General features: G+C 50.3%; 1 protein-coding gene across 1 annotated transcript; it reads right to left on the reverse strand.

The window, feature by feature from the left end:
- Nucleotides 1-2,716: 2,716 nt before the first annotated feature.
- Nucleotides 2,717-19,795, reverse strand: UAP1L1 (UDP-N-acetylglucosamine pyrophosphorylase 1 like 1). Its single transcript, XM_042879308.1, has 9 exons — nucleotides 19,522-19,795; nucleotides 13,334-13,538; nucleotides 11,622-11,797; nucleotides 10,264-10,436; nucleotides 8,322-8,518; nucleotides 7,104-7,244; nucleotides 5,523-5,708; nucleotides 4,742-4,808; nucleotides 2,717-4,080 (listed from the first exon to the last, which is right to left on the reverse strand). Exons 1-9 carry the CDS (start codon nucleotides 19,793-19,795, stop codon nucleotides 3,994-3,996), a joined length of 1,506 nt encoding a protein of 501 aa, XP_042735242.1. The 3' UTR covers nucleotides 2,717-3,993.
- Between the last annotated feature and the right edge of the window lie 34 nt (nucleotides 19,796-19,829).

The raw sequence follows: 19,829 nt of genomic DNA on the forward strand, positions 1-19,829 counted from the left end.
TCTGTCCATGGCGGGGGGCTTGGAACTGGATGGACTTTAAAGGTCTGTTCCAACCCAAGTCACTCGATGATATAATTCTCTGCTGACCACTTCTACTGTCACATCCCCATTTTCTGTAATGCCCCCAGTCACCCTGATATGATCACTACTTTCAGGTCAGAGGAGCTTCAGGGATGTAAGGATTTCTTTCCTCTCCTTGCCAGCCCTTGCCTTCTACATACTCTCTCTCACCACATGGCCTGACCTTGTCCAAGCAGGACTTCGGCATCTTGAACAGGAAATGAGATACAAGGAGATGTTGAGAGCCCTCCTGTTCTGCTGTGTTGTGGGATCACAGGACAGACCAGTCACAAGAAGAAAAGTGACCGAGCAATTGGAAGAAGGCTGAATGCGTCTGGGAAGGTGCATTTCCCACCTGCCTGGTAGGCTGCTCTGGTGGGGATGTGGGTGCAAAGGGTGCAGAAGTCACCATGTCTTGTCAGGAAGTGTCCTGGTGGGAGGATGGTACCAGGGCTGCGGTGCATTGCACACACCCTCTGCTCCAGCCCACCTGGAAGCTGAGCATGGCACAGGAGACCCAAAGTTCCTCTGAATCCCAGAGGACAGAGCAGTCTAAAACATGCATCCTAACAGCCTGCATCACTCATCCCCCCACCCCGGTCCAGGGCAGACATCACAGGAACTCTGTCTTAAGAGCTCAGGGGTGTGAAAAGGCATGAATGAGACTCTGAGAGGGCAGAGTTGACTGAAGGGATTTTCAGAATAGTTTGGTACACAGCAGGATCCATACAATCCCTTCCCTACCTGCTCCTTCACAGCCCTCTGCCCTTTCTCACATGCCCTTTGCAAAGAGCATCTTCCTGAAGGAGGAGGAGGGGCAGCACCATTTAACATTGTACACATTTAGAGCCACATTGCCTGTGTTTCTGTATTACCCACTGCCACCTCCTACATTTGGGAACCAGGTTATGTTCACATCAAGTTCACAGTTCAACAGGGAGAAAGAGTGTGGAAGCAGGCATGGATACTGCTGTAAGTGCTGGCCTAGAATTCACCTCCCGGTGTGCCTAGATATTCAGTTAAGGACATCATTTGGAACTTTAAATTTGGACTCTCCTTCAAGTAGAGTCCCTAAGATAAAACTGAGAGCTAAGTTAACATCTCGTGATTTAAAAAAGAAAATCACAGCTCCCAACAAATTGTTCTGGTAAGTATCAACACCACACAAACAAGCAGAGAAACAGCAGAACCCTGACACACGCATTCACATTTCAGTATTCATTTTCCTACCACAGCAAACTACCAATTCACATAGTTTAAAAAAGCATTTAAAAACTCCAGCAGCAGCAACCTTCATATGGGTGACAAGAGAAAAATGTGGAATGAAATAGGTAAAGCAGAAAGAACGTCTGCTTTGGGTCTTTGCTGGGTTCAGCACTGAGCCCCCAATAGAGAGGACAGCCTGTCACTGTGGAAAAACTACTCTGGGGGAGAATAGTGCTCTGTGAGCTGTCTGATGGAAAAACACAGCAGTGTCCAACTGCTTCGGGTATTTGCTGAGTTCCATGTCACCCTGCACATCAGCCATGGCCACTGCAGCCTCCAGCTGTGCCAGCAGTGGTGCCATGTCAGTGTCCCCCAGCTGTGTGACAGCACGGTGGTGCACAGGAACAAAACCACCTGCATTTCCTCACAAACAAGGCAGACGGACACATAGAAATCACAGTAACATCTTTATTATCAAAATGCTTCATGGTCCAAAAATTTCTGGAAAACAAAACACACGAGGCATTCAGCATCCTAATTCCTCTTCTCCTCAAAGACAATCTCTAAAAACATGCAGTTCAGTGTTCACACGATTAAAGCATCCACAAAATGAACTGCGGTTCAGTTTCAAAAAGCATTCTAGAAAGCATAGAAGAATCATCTTTCTTTATAGCACAGTGCAATTTAAAACAACCCGGGCCTGAACTGATGAGCAATGCTCTCAAAGATGTAATGCAATCAGTCTTGGATGCAAAACTCAACAGACAAGAATAGAAATGACCCATAAAAATGCACAATAAAAAATACAGAACTGAGCGTCAAAGACAAATGCTCAATTTCTACTAAAAATTCTACTAAAAATACTGGTTGCACACGCAGCGAGAGGTAACCAGAACTGTAATTAGCTGGTCTGCACATATAGCAGGTTAATTACTCATGTGTATGCAGATACACTTCGTATCTGTAAATTCTGCCGTCAGCATTTAGGCGGTTTCTCTGTAAAACACGAGCCTACTTACACATGATAATTATTCTCAAAGCTATTTTTATTTCCTCCAACATTCTGAATACAGCTTCATAGGAAGAATTTCAGAAATTCAATTATATAAAAGATCAATGCTTAATATCAGCATTGACAATTCCATAGTAGAAGCAGAGACATGAAATGCCTCATCCGAAACATCTTCTCCCCTTCCAGTACTTGAAGGGAGTGTATAGACAGGAGGGGGAATGGCTGTTTGTGAGGGTGGATGGTGATAGGACAAGGGGAATGGTTTTAAACTGAGACAGGGGAGGTTGAGGTTGGATATGAGGAGGAAGTTTTTGAGCCAGAGGGTGGTGAGGCACTGGCACAGGTTGCCCAAGGAGGCTGTGGATGCCCCATCCCTGCAGGCATCCAAGGCCAGGCTGGATGTGGCTCTGGGCAGCCTGGGCTGCTGGTTGGTGACCTGCACACAGCAGGGGGTTGTGCTGGATGAGCACTGTGCTCCTTTGCAACCCAGGCCATTCTGTGATTCTATGATTCAACACCTTCCTTACAGCTGACTGGGGGAAATGCAGTGTGTGCTCGTCAACCCAACCCCGCTCAGCAACGCACATGAAGCGTCCTCCTGAGGTGTGAAATGACTTTGGTGTGTAGGATCTGCTGTTGCAGAGCAGGAGCTGTGAGGCACGGCCACCCTGTGACCCCTCCGCCAAGGCTGGGCTGCTGTGCTACTGAAATTCTGCAAATTACCTTCCTTCGTTAGTTGATATATCATAGTCTGTAACCTAGGATAAGAGCAAGGCATCTAAAGAGTTATTTCCTTAACTGAAAAAGTGCTGGAGAAGCGCTCCACTGGAAACTGCAGAAGCTGAGGCATTTTACTGTTACATTGCTTACATTGGGATTAAGCCTCAAATTCTCCCTCACAGCTTGTTCCTCCTGTCACTGTCACCTTCAGGCACTTCACAGGAGCGCCTCCCTGAGGGATGGTATATGTACAAATGGAAAAATGGAAAGCAAAATAAGTGATTGTTGTAAGAAAGGAAGAGAAGGCTGTTGTGAAGAGTTCTCAGCCTTCTTCTTTGTCCTCTTCCCCACCTGCAGGTCACTGCAGCTGTAAAAAGCAATCACTCTGAGCTGCGTATTTACTTAGTTTTCTTGGAGTGCCACCACAGAGCCTACATATGCAAGCCAGTCTCACTGCTGCAGGGTCCACATCTCAAGCAAAACTTTAACACACAAGGCCCCAAGTGCAGCACATTCCTCCATACACACTGACTGTAGGATGTGAATGCTGAAATGCATCTCCTGACCAGCAGAGCTTAAAGCAAACAAGCAAACATACACAAAAAATAACAACAGCGCAAACAAGGTACAAAGGTGGGCACTGCAGAGATCTAATCTGCGTGAATGCAAAGCTGACTGATTAGATTCCAGCTGGCTCTGTTATAAATCTGTATGCACTAGAGAAAGGAAATATAAAATCTGTCTGGTACCTGGAAAGTATTAATTGTCATTCATATCACTGTTGACAAAACAGATCAAGGTAAAAGGCTCAGACTTCAAAGTCACCAAACGGATCTGCTGAGTGGGCACAGATGATACAACTGTTGCAAAGATTTGGCATCAACCTAATACTGCAAAGCAAGTTTTCATAAGGCACTTCATTTTAGTAGGGTCAGTTCTTATAATTGCTCTGACAGACAAGCATCTGATTTGAGGGGAGAAGACCTCCCTCCTCTTCAAGAACTTCCTAGCATTTCTGCTTTGTCTTCATCGAGTATAAAGGGAGAACAGAAGTCTTTGTTCTTCATGTACACCTCCAGACCCTGAGAACACATGAAAATCATCAGGTTAGGTTATAACACACCATATTGGCCACGTGTACTGTTTCAAAGTCTCTATAACATTTACAAAGAACGACTGACTCCCAAAGTTAAAGGCTGCACAAAGGACAGACAACAGAACTGCTCCCCAGGGAGAGTAGAAAGCACTTCAGCCATACAACCAGAGTTTGTGAAGGAGAGGATGAACTGTAGAACAGTGGAGCTCAGGAACGAGCCCTGCTGAGAAGGGAGAGGCGAGGGGCAGGGTGTTCTGAACTCATACTGGAACGATCCTAGCAACGAAAATCACATTGACTCACCTCTGTTTTATTCTTATAAGGCACCAAGTGTGGTGAGCCAGCTCCCTGCAGACAGGAACTTAGCAAAGAAGGTTTTCATCCAGTGGATCTCAAAGTACTGATGAGTCCTAACGAAACTTCACCACCTCATTACATCTCTCATTTTAGAAATTGCTAAAACCAAGGTATGTGAAGACTGAACAAACTGCTCAAGAATAAGCCACAATGGAACCACAAATATAACACAAGTCCTAGCTCCCTTTGCCTTACCATTTCTGAGCAAGCACAGGCTAATGAAATCTCTCTTCTGTAAAGAAATCATGCATGCTCTTAAAAATTTTACTTCCATAGATAATTGTTCTCACCTCTCCAAAGTAAGACACTAATGGAGAAATCTCACACACAGCCGGAGGATTTTCGGTGCCTGAAAGACTGAACATGAGAACACCGGGTTAACTTCTTGCTCTGCTTACAAAACAGTCTGTTGTCTTCGAAGGTTTGTCAAGGGTAAGACATCCATTTGTTATATTCACATGCATCAGGTATCATTTGAATATAAACTATGAAAATGAAAGGGAATTAGCAGGTTCTCATCAAAACAATTACATGGCTTTTTAAAAGGTACTTTTCAAATAAAATGAACAGCTTCTGGGCTTATTAAGCTGTCATTTGATGAAGTAATTGTCCCATGTAGTAAAAGCAGGAAGTGTATGAATTGGTAATTGCTGTAATATCCATCTGAGACTCTGCTGGGCTTTAAAAACTGGGACCGCAATCAGAAGAGGCAGGGATGACCACAAATTGCAGTTCCTTGGGCTGGTTACATCCTGAGTGATAGAAAAGTCTGTTTCTATCTAAGGCAGTTGTCTGACTGTGTTCAAGTTGCTATAGGAGGAGTTGACTTGTGACCCCCCAAGGCAGGAATCCCTGCCAGAGCTAAAGCAAAGGGTACTGTGCATTAAAGTACTCGCAGTACTAATGGAGCAGTAGCTGTATGAGGATGTTTGGAGAAGGCCAGCTGAACAGAGCTCATACCAGTGCTCAAATGCTCTGAACTGTGTAGCACAGTGTGCGTCCATCAGCCAGCCGTCAGGCTCGGGAAGCCACAGGCAAAGAAGCTGCAGAGAACATCACTGAGGTTCACACCTGAGCTCCTCTGGTATCCTGCAGCCATCTGCATCCACAAACCTGGCCCCAGCCTTGAGAGCCCAGCGGTAGTGCTGGGCCAGGAGGGCCTGCCGAGCAGTGGTAGGGTTGTCTTTCTCAGCTGTGTCTGCATTTTTTAACGGTGAGAACTCCTCTTCTCTCAAAACTTCAAATGCCACAAAATTCCTATCAGCAAAGGAGAGAAAACAAGAATAATGAAAAACAAAGCTAGCTATCAGCTTTGTTCTCAGAAAAGATGCAAAACCAGCTTTCATGGGGAAGTGCTCACACATATTTTAACAGGCAGTGATGTACACAGCCTGGGGCACAGTCAAGCTAAGGAAAGTCCATCTCCCATCTGAGGAGCAAATAAGAACCAGGGCTGTATGACAGAAAAACAGAAGGAGGTGCGATGCCTGACGCTTAGATACACGGCAGTGCTGTGCTGCTCACAGCAGAGCCCTGCACCCCTGCCTTAAAGAAAGTCACTCTGCGTGGCAGCCTGGGGGAAGCAGTGACTCAGGACAGCAGTTTCCAGGTGTGAGTAAGCAGAACGGGAGCACACACAGTCAGATGCATGTACAGAAGTTTACCAGAAAAGGGAATGCAAATAAAACCACAGCAGCACCTTCGTGTTTCTGTACTTCGCACACGAAGAGCACCTGCCATTTTTTTCCGTATTATCAACAAAGTACGTGAAGTAACATGAAAAAAACATGAAGTAACTGCTTGCAGTTGTTTCAAAATCCATAGCTCTGCATTATTTCCACCACACTGACTTTGCTTTTAAGTATGTTTCCTTACAGATTGCATGCCAGGAAATGGAGACCAGGGTTCAAACCTTATCTCCTTCACCTACAGTAAATCCTCTTAAAACAAAAACACTATCTCCAAACAAGATACTTCAGTTTGCCTAAGGTCTCTTTTTTGCTCTCGTTGTTAATTTCAACCTAGAACAGAATCTTTGTTGCTGAATTCTGGGCTTTGGAAAAGAGGATTCACAAACTTACAGTAAATTCCTAAATTATTAGAAGTCCCCATTCACTGCACACAAAGTACTGTTAGACCTACAGCACTGCTGTGCTGTGTCTGAGATTGGCAAGGCAGCTTTTCCAGTTCCTACAGCAACAGATCTTATCCCCAGGGGCTCGAGCGACCTGCTCTCTGAACACAAAGGTGTGAATCGGCCCCAGCTTCTCATGCACCTAAAACCCAACAAAAGCTGCAGTTGTCGTGGAAACCACGATTATGAAAGGTCCCATTTCTGAGAACCTGAACATTCCAACATGCCCTTGTATTAAATGCTGGCTATGCTCTGTTTCCTGCCTTCTTCCTCTCCTAGGGCCAGCAGAAGGAGAGCCAAACAAACCATCCTCAGCAGAATGAATGATTCCCAAAGAACTGCACACAAGGGCTCAGTGAATGCACTGTCAGGGCCTGCAGTTACTGCCATGCTGAAGCCTGGCAGATCCAACAGGCTCTCTAACACAAACTACACACAATCTGTCAAGATCTTCTACAGCTTACAGTCATTCAAACAGAAAATGAAAAGGGGAAAAAAAGATCACTTCTGCCACTAACTTAGAGAACTGGAACACATCAAACACAAACTTCTCCAGCTTTATTCCATTCGGTTTTAGCGGTTTTACCAGATTTCCCTCCTCGTCAATGTAAGGCACCTTCTTTATGGCCACGTGGTGCTTCAGCTGGGACTCGTGTTTTCTGCAAAAAAGAGGACAAACAAGTTAATTTGCTTCGTGCCCAATAAAAAAGAGAAGTACATCTCTGGGAAGCTGATGGCTTATTACCACTCCAGGTCTTATCTCAACTATTGTGGATGCTGACTTGAAGTCACATCCAGGAAACACTTCACTGAGCAAAGTAGCCCAGACAGCTGCACGGCAGGCAGCCAAGGCACTCCACTGCTAATGACAGCATGACATCATAGGGTAAAGCAAAAGGTGACGGAGTGCACAGCTGCAATCACAGGCAGAGGGAAAAAAGGTAACCCAACTGTTATTTGACTAGAACGAAAATGGAGCAGGGCAGATCCTTCACACAAAGGGATCAAGCTCTTCTGGAATTCTGGAGTCTCCTTCTCTGGAGATGTTCAAGACCTGCCTGGATGCCGACCTGTGCGACCTGCTGTAGGGAACCTGCTTTGGCAGGGGGTTGGACTCCATGATCTCTGGAGGTCCCTTCCAATCCCTGCAATTCTGTGATTCTGTGATTCTGCCTGCCTCAGGATTGACAGAAATGAAATTAGGTCTCCCTTAACTGTCCCCACACCTTTAGACTACATCAGTTTCATATCCTCCCACAGCAACAACCCCCATAAGAACACAGTACCTCCAGCCCATGGTCAGAGCCATAACTAACAGAAGAAAGCTGCTCACTGAACCGGCTATCACATTCCTGTTTCCCAGCTCCAAGGTGCAGTCCTCTGCCAGCCACCCCCCCACCCAACTGTGCAAAGGGACACAGCACAGCTGACATTCCTACTGAAAGTCCTCAAAGCTGTGCTCAGTGATGCAGCCCATGTGGCTGCTCCCCCCTGCAAGCCCAGGAAGGTCAAAGCACTGGTTTATCCCAGGTGATTTAGCTTCAGCAAAGCACGCAAACCCTCCACTGGATAAGGCATAAAGACCATGCTGGGGTGACCAACAGCAGACACAGCTGTGTGGGACTGTCTGGAGGAGGAAGGAGGTGAAGAGCAGAGTAGGAAACATCCGTAACTACGACATGGGAAACGGGAACATCCGCCATGCACAGCTGCCTGGCAGTTCTGCTGGAACTTACTGGGCCACTGTCTGCAGAAAGTCAACAGTGAAGAAATGGTTGCAGATATTGCCAACTCTGTACATCAGCCCCCCATCAGGCCTTTGCTGCTGCGCGGTCTCCGGGCTGATCTCGCTGTACTCCACCACCACATGAGAGACCCCATCCACGCGGCACACCACCCCTATAGGCTCTGTGGGGTAGGCCTTCTCCACCACCTGCAGCCACAGGACAGAGGCTCATCACAAGGAGGAAGAAACCGCCAGCAACATTCCAGCTGCCAAGCACAAACTGACCTGCAGTACTTGGCTGTACACACGGTGCCTCACAAACACAAGTAAGATAATACTGAGTACACCGAGTAGCCTGGAGATGTATTCTTCCCAACAACCTGGTACGAAAAGCAGTACGTGACCACTCCATGGCACAACTGCTCAGAAGACAGTCTGCAGTTAAAAGAAAGCCACCTCCAGTCAGCTGGTTGGAGCAGCACACTGTGAGGCACTTTTCCTATCAAGGTCTTTTAACTGGGACTTGGGATTAAATGAAGAATGTTAAATCTATCAGCCTTTAGCTCCCTGCTAAAGGGAGTTACATGAACAGTGTTGATTAAAGCAACAGAAACCTGTCTTGAACATCAGGAGACCTGCTGATTCTGAGTCACAAAACCAAACTCTTCTGGCTTTTGCCATCTATCACAGTGGGATATAAGCAGTGCCTTGATTAGAATTAAAGTTGTGTTTACAAAACACAACCCAGTCCAATAAGGCTTCCAGATACCTCAGGAACACACAAAAGGGAAGCAATTTCAGTTTGTAGGGTTCCTGTGCAATTACAGTCCCTGCTTTAATAGAAGTTTAATTTTTCTGTTATGACCTGGATGAGGGGATTGATTGCCCTCAGTAAATGTGCAGATGACACCACCCTCCTAAGGAGGGATCTGAACAGACTGGGCTAAGGCCAATGGAATGAAGTTCAACAAGACCAAGTTCCAGGTCCTGCACTTTGGCCCCAGCAACCCCATACAGTGCTGCAAACTCGAGGGAGAGTGACTGGAAGACCGAGTGGAAGAAATGCACAAGGGGTCAATGCTGAACGAGCCAGCAGTGTGCCCAGGTGGCCAAGAAGGCCCACGGCAGCCTGCCTTGTGTCAGCAGCAGTGCAGCCAGCAGGAGCAGGAGGGCATCGTCCCTCTGTACGGCACTGGTGGGGCCACAGCTCAGTGCTGTGCTCGGTGCTGGGCCCTCACTGCAGTGCAGACACGGAGGCCCTGCAGCGTGTCCAGAGATGGGATGGAGCTGTGAGGGGTCTGGAGCACAGGTGTGATGGGGAGCGGCTGAGGGAGCTGGGATGGGTCAGCGTGGGGAAGGGGAGCTCAGGGAAGATGGCAGTGCTCTGCAGCTGCTGAGAGGAGGCTGTGTGAGGTGGGGTCAGCCTCTGCTCCCAGGTAACAACAGGACGAGAGGAAATGGACTCCAGTTGCACCAGGAGAGGTTCAGGCTGAATACTGGGAAACATTTCCTCTCCAAAAGAGTGTTCAGGTATTGGAACAGGCTGCCCAGGGTGGTGAAGGAGTCACCGCCCCTGGAGGTGTTCAAGAAACATTTGGATGTTGTACTAAGGGACGTGGTTTAGTGGGGAAACGGATGGGGGTGGGAGGTGGACGGTTGGACTGGATGATCTTGGAGATCTTTTCCAACCTTAGTGACTGTGATTCTATGTTACCAAGCCTGTTTTCCATTCTACTCTGGGAAGAGGGAAGGGAGTGCTACAAGAACGCCCCCAGGAAGGGGACTGTGAGTTCAAACAGGCATTTCAGACTGCCACGTCTAAGTCTGCCCTGAGCAAGCCACCACTGGGCAGAGATCTGAGCACACCCAAGCTCACCCTGAGATCTTAACTCTGCTCACCCCCCACGGTCTTAACTCTGCAGGCAATCAGCCCAGCATGAGCACCACCTCACCTTGGCACCACAATCTGCTCCTCTGGAAACACAGAAGCCTATGAAGACTGGATCTGCCATTTTGACAAGAATGTTGTCTACACAGTACACATGGACGTACTGGATACCACGCTGCTTCATGTCATCCAAGATCTTATTATCCACCAAAGCACGATACAAGCCACCATTGCCATCTATAACACAGGAGAAAAGAGGAGGCCCTGGTTAATTAGTGACTTTGCAAAGTTTATTTCATGACTAATAGAGCAAAGGCTAAAAGCCCTAAAGAAATTTTCCTGAATAGCAGAGCAGGAAATGTTTTCTAGCCAAGAGTCAGTGCCAAGGGGTTTCACTCCCAGCTCTGATGCAGGCTCAGTTCAGACAAGGCTGTCTCCCTCCACAGCCCAGTTCCACATCTGCAAAGCAGGGCTATTGGTATCAGCCTCACAGGGAAGCATTACGAAAGTTGAAAGTGCTGTGAGACCCTCAGAGGAAAAACACTGAAGCTCAAAACACTATGTAGTGGGCTGTGACATTTCTTCTCTTCCAGTGCAGTGCAAAAGCACATTTAAAACAGGCTGGAGAAAGAAAGACTAAAGTCAGTCTTTTATCCTCTATGTATTTCACCCTCCCACCGCCCCCCCCAACTCCATTTGCACATTTGTTCATCACAGATCATCCTTTCATGGCCACCCCGTTAGCACTCCTATCTGCTCTGAAGAACCATTCTGCAGCCACAGAAGTCGCAATACTGCAACACAGCCCCAGAAGGACTGCCCTCCCCATCCCCGCACCTCTTGCCATGTCCAGGTCCAGAGAAAAGGAGAACTTTTCAACATGAAACATTTCAATAATTTTGGAAGGAGTTTGTCTTCTTGCTGCCTGCTGTTTTTTCCCCCATTTCTCACTATCAGCCCTGAAAAGGAGCCTTCAGCCAGGTGGGTTTTCTCCATAACCTGACAGCATCACTTCTGAGCAGCCAGAAGCTCCGAGCTGGGGGGGAATGGAGCTGCTCTACTGACAGCTTCATCCTGCAAGGCAGCACCCCAGGGACTGCATCCTGGGGCCTCTTCCCTTGAGTATACACACAGCCCTGCTCACGCAGGCTGGTCCAACACCACAGCAATCACACTCTTCCTAATCCTGCCAATATTCCCAAACTTTGATTTAAAGCCATGCAATGTGGACAAGACTCCAGCAAGAACTAAACAGAGGTTGCTACACTCCTGATTACCATCCCAAAACATCTAACAGAACTCTCCCATGCTAACTAGAGGCATTGACACTGACCTCCCAAGGCTGCTCCTGTGTGCCAAGGATGGCTAACAATGATTTTCAGCACAGGCTACTGCACCAAATAAGGGCTAACAGCAAGGTACCTGGAGCCATAGCAATTTTCCCCTTCTCCTCCAAGATGGCCTTCCCATCAAAGGTGACAGCTGGCAGCATCCTCTGTTCAAACATGATTACATTGGATTTATCCAGGTTGAAGTATCTGTGTTTTACAAAGAACTCCTCTGTTGGCCTCAGTGTGAACTCACTTGTCATGATGTACCTGGTAGGAGCAGGTGCAGAGCAAGGAACAAGAAAAAGAAAAAACTACAGGTGGGACATGGAAGGGAGAAAACCTCAGGATGTTAAATGAGAGACAGCGGGGTATCTTGAGATCTGCTGCTCAACTACGTGCCGTTTCTCCACAACCCATCCTGCAGGAAGGCTGTGCAAGGACTCAAGAGCAATCCTACCCAGGGGCTCAGCTCCACCCAGGACAGAAAAGCGCTTCCCTAAATGTGCATAACATCTGCAAGTCAGCTCCAAAACAGTGCGCAGAATGGCACGAAAGGTTCATTCACTTCAGTTTCAAATCAAAACCAAGGACATCAGCTGCTCCTCATACTCCTTCCCTTCCAGACCCTCTCCCACCTCTGTAGCCCTCCAGTAGTTTTATGCCTTTATGCTGTGGCACTCAACCCTGCACACAGTGCTCCAGGAGAGGCTACACCAGTGCAGAGCAGAGAGCATCACATAGCTGCCAAGCCCTTCAACAGCTCAGTACAGGTGTATGTGGTCCTCTGCTAGCACAACAGAATATCCATAGTCTGCACAGGAGGGCCTCATACACACTGGTTTACATTTCTGCAGCACAGTAGATACTGTCCTCCAGGGTATTGCAGCAGCCAGCTGTCTCTTCAACCCAAGGGAGGTAAACTGTAAACATTATCAGCAGATGTTGCTGATGGCTTCCAACAGCACCAGGCATGGATACATTTGCAATTTGGGTCATGTATATGTAGCTTTAGAAAGAAACATACAATCTGGAGTTGAATCACCTTCAGATTCTTACTTGTAAAACCATGTGTCATCCTGAAGACCTGAGACATACAGGCTCCTTCATTCTTCCCACACCCTGCCTCAGACCAGACAGGGACTTTGTAATGGTATCTCTATAAGCTAAGGGTGAGCACCCAGCAGAAAACATTTCCAGAGCCAGGCAGCAGTGCCTTTCTCTTCTCTCACCCACCCAATCTCAGAGGGAACTGACGTTCTGCACCTTGCAGAGCTAAGCTCTGTGGAAGCCTGGAGGCTTTTGAAAGCTACGGGCATCCAGGAGAGGAGGCAGACAGCTGCAAACAACAACAGCAGGAGGCAGCCTAAAAATGGAGCACGGCAAGGATTTACTATTGAGGACGGGAAGAGCTTTATGCTCTGCCTGAAGACACACGCAGAGCTTCTCAGTATGGTGTGATTTCTCTCTCCAGAGAGGAACCTGAGAAAGCACAGCACAAACGTACAAATCTCTCACGAGCGATCCGAAACAGGCACTGAAAAGTGCTGTTTCCTGCACTGTAAGGTCTGTGCTTGAAACAGACACAGCACAGTGGTCAGTGACTGCAGGGCAGCGCTCGCTGCAGGCACTGTTGGTGTTCACTGCCCACCCCGAGCTCCTCTTCTAGCTGCTGGGATCACGCATGCTGCCAAAATCCCCTGGCATGTCTGCATGACACCTGTCAAGGCACTTCTAGAAGACAAGGCAGGCAAGACTGCAAAGCAAAGACCCCCTTACAGCGGGTCCGTGGTTCAGCCCACCTACCAGGGCACGGTGCACTGGCAGCGGTGCCTCTGGCCAGCGAGTTGCTCCACTTTTCGGATTCTTTCTGCTTGGATCTGATACAAGGTTTTGCCACTGGGCAGTCCCACGTTGTACATGCCCTTGGGGTAGCTCACTCCCAGGCGGGTTCCTTGTCCTCCAGCCAGCAGCAGCACTGCCACTTTGTTCTGTGAGATCTGCTGCAAACCTTGAACGGGAGAAAGAAGCCAAAGAGAACATGAGAATCACAAAGACGGTCCACGTCCTGTGCCCTTCCCCTGAGCCCTTCTACAGAGCTCAGGCAACAGCCAGAAGCTGTTCCATGCCAACTGCTGGTAGTTCAGAGAGCAGAAGGGTGCTGTGTGCCACATTAAAACAAATCTCCTCTCTGATACACTTTTCCCTTATCTGAAGCAGCAGATGGTGTAACAACAGGAAACAGCTCTGAGTGCAGCTCAGCATGTTCGCACTGGACATTAGAAATGGTTTACTGGGAAAGTGGTGCATCCCTGGAAAAGACCTGCAGAGAATGGGGGCAACTGTACCTTGGGGTTGTCAAGACTCAGACAAAGCCCTGCTGAGCTGCCCTAGGGCTGGGGCAGCTCTGTTTCAAACAGGGACATCTTTCAGCACTCAGACTAAAAGACACAGGGACCAAAAACACTGCTTTAGAAAGAAATCAGAATCGTAATTTTTATGCTTTAAATAATCATCTGTTCAAATGAGCAGTAAGAAGGAAAAATACCAACTGCTGCTGGAAAAACATGTCTTGGTTTTAATTTTGTTTAAAAATCTAGCTTCCAGCACTAGGAACACAGATGTAAGTGTCCCCTGTCACTGTAGCAATACTGTCGACTCTCCCTGCAATGTAGGACAATGTTTCTGCCTCCATATTCTGTCTCCCTGCAGATCACCACGCTGGGTCAGGCGGCCTGCAGGAAGCCAATTACACAGCACTGCCATCACTGCTGCAAACAGGACTTGGAATTCATAGGATCACAAAACTTTGGTTGCAAGGGACCTCTAGAGATCTGTAGCCCAACCTCTGGTTTCAAATGGGGTAGGAGAGCTTTCTAGCAGGAAGCCTGCACCTTGGGTCTGGGGGTTTCAAAGTTTCAGAAGGTTCTTGGCTAAACAGGAAAGCCTGAATGCTTTAAACTTAAAAAGGCACAGACAACAGTACTGTGAGAGCTGTACACTGAAACACGCAGCTCTACTACAGCAAAGCTCCGACATCTGAGCTCCTTAGCAGTCATGAAAGCAAAAGAAGCACACGTGTGTAACAAAGCCCAAACAATTCGTGGCTCCCCCGCACCTTTACTGCAAAAGATGTAACAAAGCACAGTGCAGCTCTCAGGTACTGGCTGTGTCACTGTGGTTTGCTACCAGCTGCTGCTGAGTGCTTGGCACACTGTTTGCATTGGCTGCTGGACTGGTGCCTCATACAGCCCCTGCTGTAGCAGAAAACCTGCACACCAACCCAAAGGATGGAGGGGCAAGCAGTTAAACACCAGTTCAGGGGTTGGCAGGGATGAGAAAATTATCAGCTGTGATTAGAAAGCAAAGCTAAACTCTGCTCAGTGTGGGTCACAGCGGTGGCAAGGAATGGAAAGTCACCCCTGTGACTGAAGCAGTGGGTATTACTGTGAGCGAAATGCAGCTGCACACATCCTGCTGTTGTCTCCCAGCCCTGTATCCCAGGAAAAGGGAAAACGACCATTATGGTTCTGTTGAGCTCAACCAGCACAGCTAGCTGCCACTTTGCAAACAAAGTGCTGCCTCTTGTGTTGTCAATTTATCCCTGGACAAACTTGACTGCGTCTCCACAGTAATGACAAGCCTCTCATAAAGCAAGATAAACAGTGGTGTCTGAGCAAAGAACAGCCCTCAGCCACTACCACTGGCAAGAGCAGGCTTCTTGTCACACCTGTGACCAAGGACTGCACAGAATGAATTATTCTCCAATGACAGCCAACAACATTAAAAACCCAACAGCTGGTTGTGGGCACAGAGGCCGAGCAACGCTCAGCAGCAGCAGGACAGAGCCGGCCATGGCTGTACAAGTGCCACAGAACTGCAGAATAAGCCCATCACTGCAGACAGTGCATAGGTACAACACCACGCAGGTGGCTCCAGAGACTTGCTTCTCTGGATACAAGAAGTGCCTGGCTCATTCATAGCTGCACCAGCTGTGCTGAACTGCTGCCTCACTGGGACATAACCCAAGTCACAGAGCAGCTGCAGCGTGGGCTCACAGCCTCTGTCCCACATGGGGCATTTGGCTCCTCTGTCCTCCAAGCCTGAGAGCACACTAGTGTTTGTCCTTGTAGAGGGCAGGGATCTGTTATCTCTGAATTGGAGAGATGGACTATTTGGTGGAGAAGGAATGGGTTGGATGGTCGCGGCCAGACGGTTGTGGTCAGCGGTTCCATGTCCAGGTGAAGGCGGTGATGAGTGGTGTCCCCTGGGGGGCCAAAGTGGGACCAGAGCTCTTCATCATCTTTACCAGTAACACAGGCAGCGGGATTGAGTGCACCCTCTGCAGTTTGCAGATGGCACAAAGCTGAGTACAGCTGATACAACAGAAGGAAGGGATGCCATCCAGAGGGACCTGGGCAGGCACGAAAGGTTGGCCCATGAAAACCTAATGAGCATCAACAAGGCCAAGTGTGAGGTGCTGCATTGGGTTGGGGCAATGCCAGGCATTTATACAAACTGGGGGAAGATCTTCTTGAGAGCAGCCGTGCAGAGAAGGACGTGGGGGTCCTGGTGGGCACAGAGCTGCACACGAGCAGCAGTGTGCGCGCCCGCAGCCCGGGAGGCCAGCAGCACCCTGGGCTGCACCAACAGAGGGCTGGCAGCGGGCAGGGAGGGGATTGTCCCCCTCTGCTCTGCCCTCGTGAGGCCCCATCTGCAGTACTGCGTCCAGGCCTGGGGCCCCCGCAGGAAAGACGTGGGGCTGCTGGAGCGGGTCCAGAGGAGGCCACGAGGACACTCAGAGGGCTGCAGCACCTCTGCTGCAAAGACAGGCTGAGGAGCTGGGGGTGCTCAGCCTGGAGGAGAGCAGGCTGCGGGGAGACCGCACTGCAGCCTTCCAGTTCTTAGGGGGAGCTTATGAACAGCAGGGAGAATGACTTCTTACACTGCGTGATAGTGGCAGGACAGGGGAGAATGATTTTAAACCAAAAGAAGGGAAATTTAGGTTAGATGTTAGAGAGAAATTCTTTACCCAGAGAGCAGTGAGGCCCCAGCACCATGCCCAGAGCTGTGCTGCCTCATCCATGGAGGTGCCCAAGGCCACTGGATGGGCCCTGGGCATCCTGAGCTGAGGGGCAGCCAGCCCATGGCAGGGATGGGACTGGGAGCTGTGAGGTCTCTCCCATCCATCTGTGCTGCAATTCTGTGATGCTATGATTCTAAATAAAATAAGGACAGTATCTGAAAGCATCTGTGCTTGATTTATGTCATTATCCATAATGCTGCCTAGAAAGTGACCACTTCATGTTTGTGTTTAAGGCCCAGAAAGCAAGTCTGTATGTGCTAAGACTAATGTCTCAGAGACAATGACAGATGGATTTTTTTTTTTAATCTTTTTAACTGCTTAAAAATATCTTGGGTGTTCTCAAGAATAATTTCTGAATTGATTGGATCCTCTGAGAATTGCTTTTTAATCCCAAAAGGGGGAAGAGGAAAGGTCAAGAGAACAGTGTTGTCACTCTTTGGTCTTCACCTGAAGATGAACTACTGCTGCAGGTGGGAGCTGCCGGGAGTTTGAACGCCTGCTCACAAAGCACGGCGAGCTCAGCTGAGGGGTGACACCAATCCGTGGGGGAAAGGCTGCACAGAGACATGCAGCCCCTGGTCAAGGCAGCTGGCAAGCTGGGCATGAAGGCCTGGCTGGGACCAGGTCCATTCTGCTCATGTCCCAGCTCAACACCACCAGAGGTTCACTCAAAAGGAAGGACCCTGGGAGCCTGCGTCCTCCCAGGGCACAGAGGGAGGAAAGCCAGAGCCAACGCCGCTCACTGCCACTGAACGCAGCCTGGGCCCTGCAGCACACCCTGGGCAAAGGCACTGCTCGCATACCAGCCTCCAGGCCAACACTGCTGGGGGTCAGCACCACAAGGTCTCGCTCCCAGGGATTAAACTGCACCGTAAAAAGCAATGCCGTGTGAAATTTAAAAACTGTGTCCCTCTCTCCTGGTGGAAATCAGAAGCGGCCTGCAGGCTAGATAGGGATCAGGGCAGTCTGGATTCTAGGCTCAAGTGACTTCTGTGGGGTGCTGGCAGTCAGTCCAGTCACATGGGGCCTTCCAAACTCCCACCGGTGAGAACTGCTTACAGCAAGGAAGGCCGGCCTCACACTTTGCCTTGCTCACTGCTGACACTGGCACAAGTCAGCTGGGCCTCTCTCTGGCCTGGAGCTGCAGACGAAGAGCCTAGCTGTCTAGTTTAGTAAAGCAGTTAAATTAACTGCGCAGCTCTGACCTAGATCAGTCCATCCCTAAAATTCATTGCTCCTCAATTTGACATGCTCAAGCCTGAAGCAGCAAGCACGATTCTCACAGGTCTGCTTCCAAGCCCTCCTTGGCACTCCTGTGTGGCTGCTGTGGGCTGCTGCTGCCACTCCACTCCGATCAGGGAGGCCCTGTGCAGAAAGGCCCGGTGGGACGTCAGCACCGCTGCGGGGTAACCTGGCTGGGCACAAACGCTGTGACCACTAACCAGGAGCCAGCCCAGGCACGCGGCAGAACTGATGCCGGACCCCAAAGAGCTCTGCCCCAGCAGCAGGGCAGCTGCTTCATCACCACTCGGCCCCATCTGGGGAGTCTGACACATCAGAAAAGCTCTTCTGCTCTGGAACCTCATCACTTCTATTTCTGCATTTTTGTTTCCGTTTGGAAATTTTTACTCCTCTGCCCACGTGGCCCCACGTCTTCACTGGCTGTTGTGGGTCAGGACTGTGCAGATGGTTGCCACACTTCAGGATACTCCTTTGGCCACAGCTGTCTTTCTCTTGTTTTCTTTCAATTTTGCACTGATTTACTTATCAAACAGCACTGCTGTATTTTGTAAAGAAAAAGGGGATATGGCTTTGAGAAGAAGCAGGATGTACGCTCAGAAAAAAAGCACAAGATGTGTAATACACACATGATGGGAAGGGGGAAACACAGCACCCCACTGCACACAGCCCAGGTCTGAGCACCACCTCTCCCATCAGCCCAATCCTTCATGGTCCCAGGACATGACCAGGGAAAGCTGCCAGCTCCAAAAACAGTGGCCTGGCAAGCCATGCAGTGCCCAGCAGCTCACCAGAGGGATGCAGGCAGGCCGGCTGGATCGGCCTGGCCAGGCACACAGTGTCTCCTACACTACCTGCCACGTCAGCACTTCTCTACTCTGCTCTCTATTCTCATCTTCCTCCCAGGACAGAGGCCCTGTGCTAATGCTGCACTGCCCTCAGCACAGCTGCAGCCCACGAGGCAGCGCGTGCTCTGCTGCAGCTCTGGGTCCAGCAGCAAGGCTCACTGTCTGTATTTTTGTGAACACGGCCGTTCCACGTCCCGCCAACCTCGTGCCTCTCCAGTCTGTGCCGCTGCATTTAATTGTTTGAAGTGTGAGTTAAATATGTTGATCCCAAGTGCCTCAGCAACCCTTGTTATGAGCTGGGGACCCGACAGGCCATCTTCAGGGCTGGGCATGGCAAGTCCCCACGCCAACAGAGCAGTCACCGCGCTGCCTGCCTCGCCGACATCCTGCCCTCGTGCACGTCGACACCACACGCTGTGACAGTCACCACGGCTACACAGCTCACACCGGCCCATGGCCGCCGCCCCGACGTGACGCCGCTCTGCCGCGGGGATCCCGCTGGGCGCAGCGCTGAGTCGGGAGCCATCGGGGCACCGCAGCCTCGAGCAGCGCCGGGGATGGCAGCGCACGGGCAGCACGGGGCGGCTCGCGGGCAGAGAACGCTATTTCTGGCATTCCGTCGTGAAAGCGCTGTGCTCGCGAGTCCGCCCTGACAGCACCTTCCTGCCAACCTCAGCAACAGCCGCGGCCTCCGCAGCCTCACCAAAACCCAGCGGTTCAAGAGACGACGCTTCTTCGCCGGGCCGAGCAGCACCGCCTGCGGCCGCTCCGATCCCCGCGCCCGCTCCCCCCGGCGGCGATCCCCCCCCCCGCCCGCTCACCTTCGTCCTCCCAGCGCCGCAGCGCGGCGGGGCCGCAGTGCCGGGCGCTGCCCAGGAGCGCGGCGGGCAGCGGCTCCACGCGGCCGTCCAGGCGCTCCGGGTTCTCCCGCTGCCGGGCGCAGGCCGCCGCCAGCCGGCAGTGCTCGCCCAGCCCGGACGGCAGCGCGGCCAGCAGCTCCGCGCGCTGCGCCGGGTCCAGCTCGGCCCAGAAGCGCAGCAGGTGGCCCTGCCCGGCCCGCTCCAGCCGCGCCCGCACCTCCTCGGGCGGCTCCATCCTCGCAGCGCTGCCGAGCGGCCGCGGCGGTCCC

This window comes from Lagopus leucura, unplaced genomic scaffold, assembly GCF_019238085.1.
Source record: "Lagopus leucura isolate 7727_CA_CO unplaced genomic scaffold, USGS_WTPT01 Super-Scaffold_100022, whole genome shotgun sequence".
Lineage (NCBI taxonomy): Eukaryota > Metazoa > Chordata > Aves > Galliformes > Phasianidae > Lagopus > Lagopus leucura.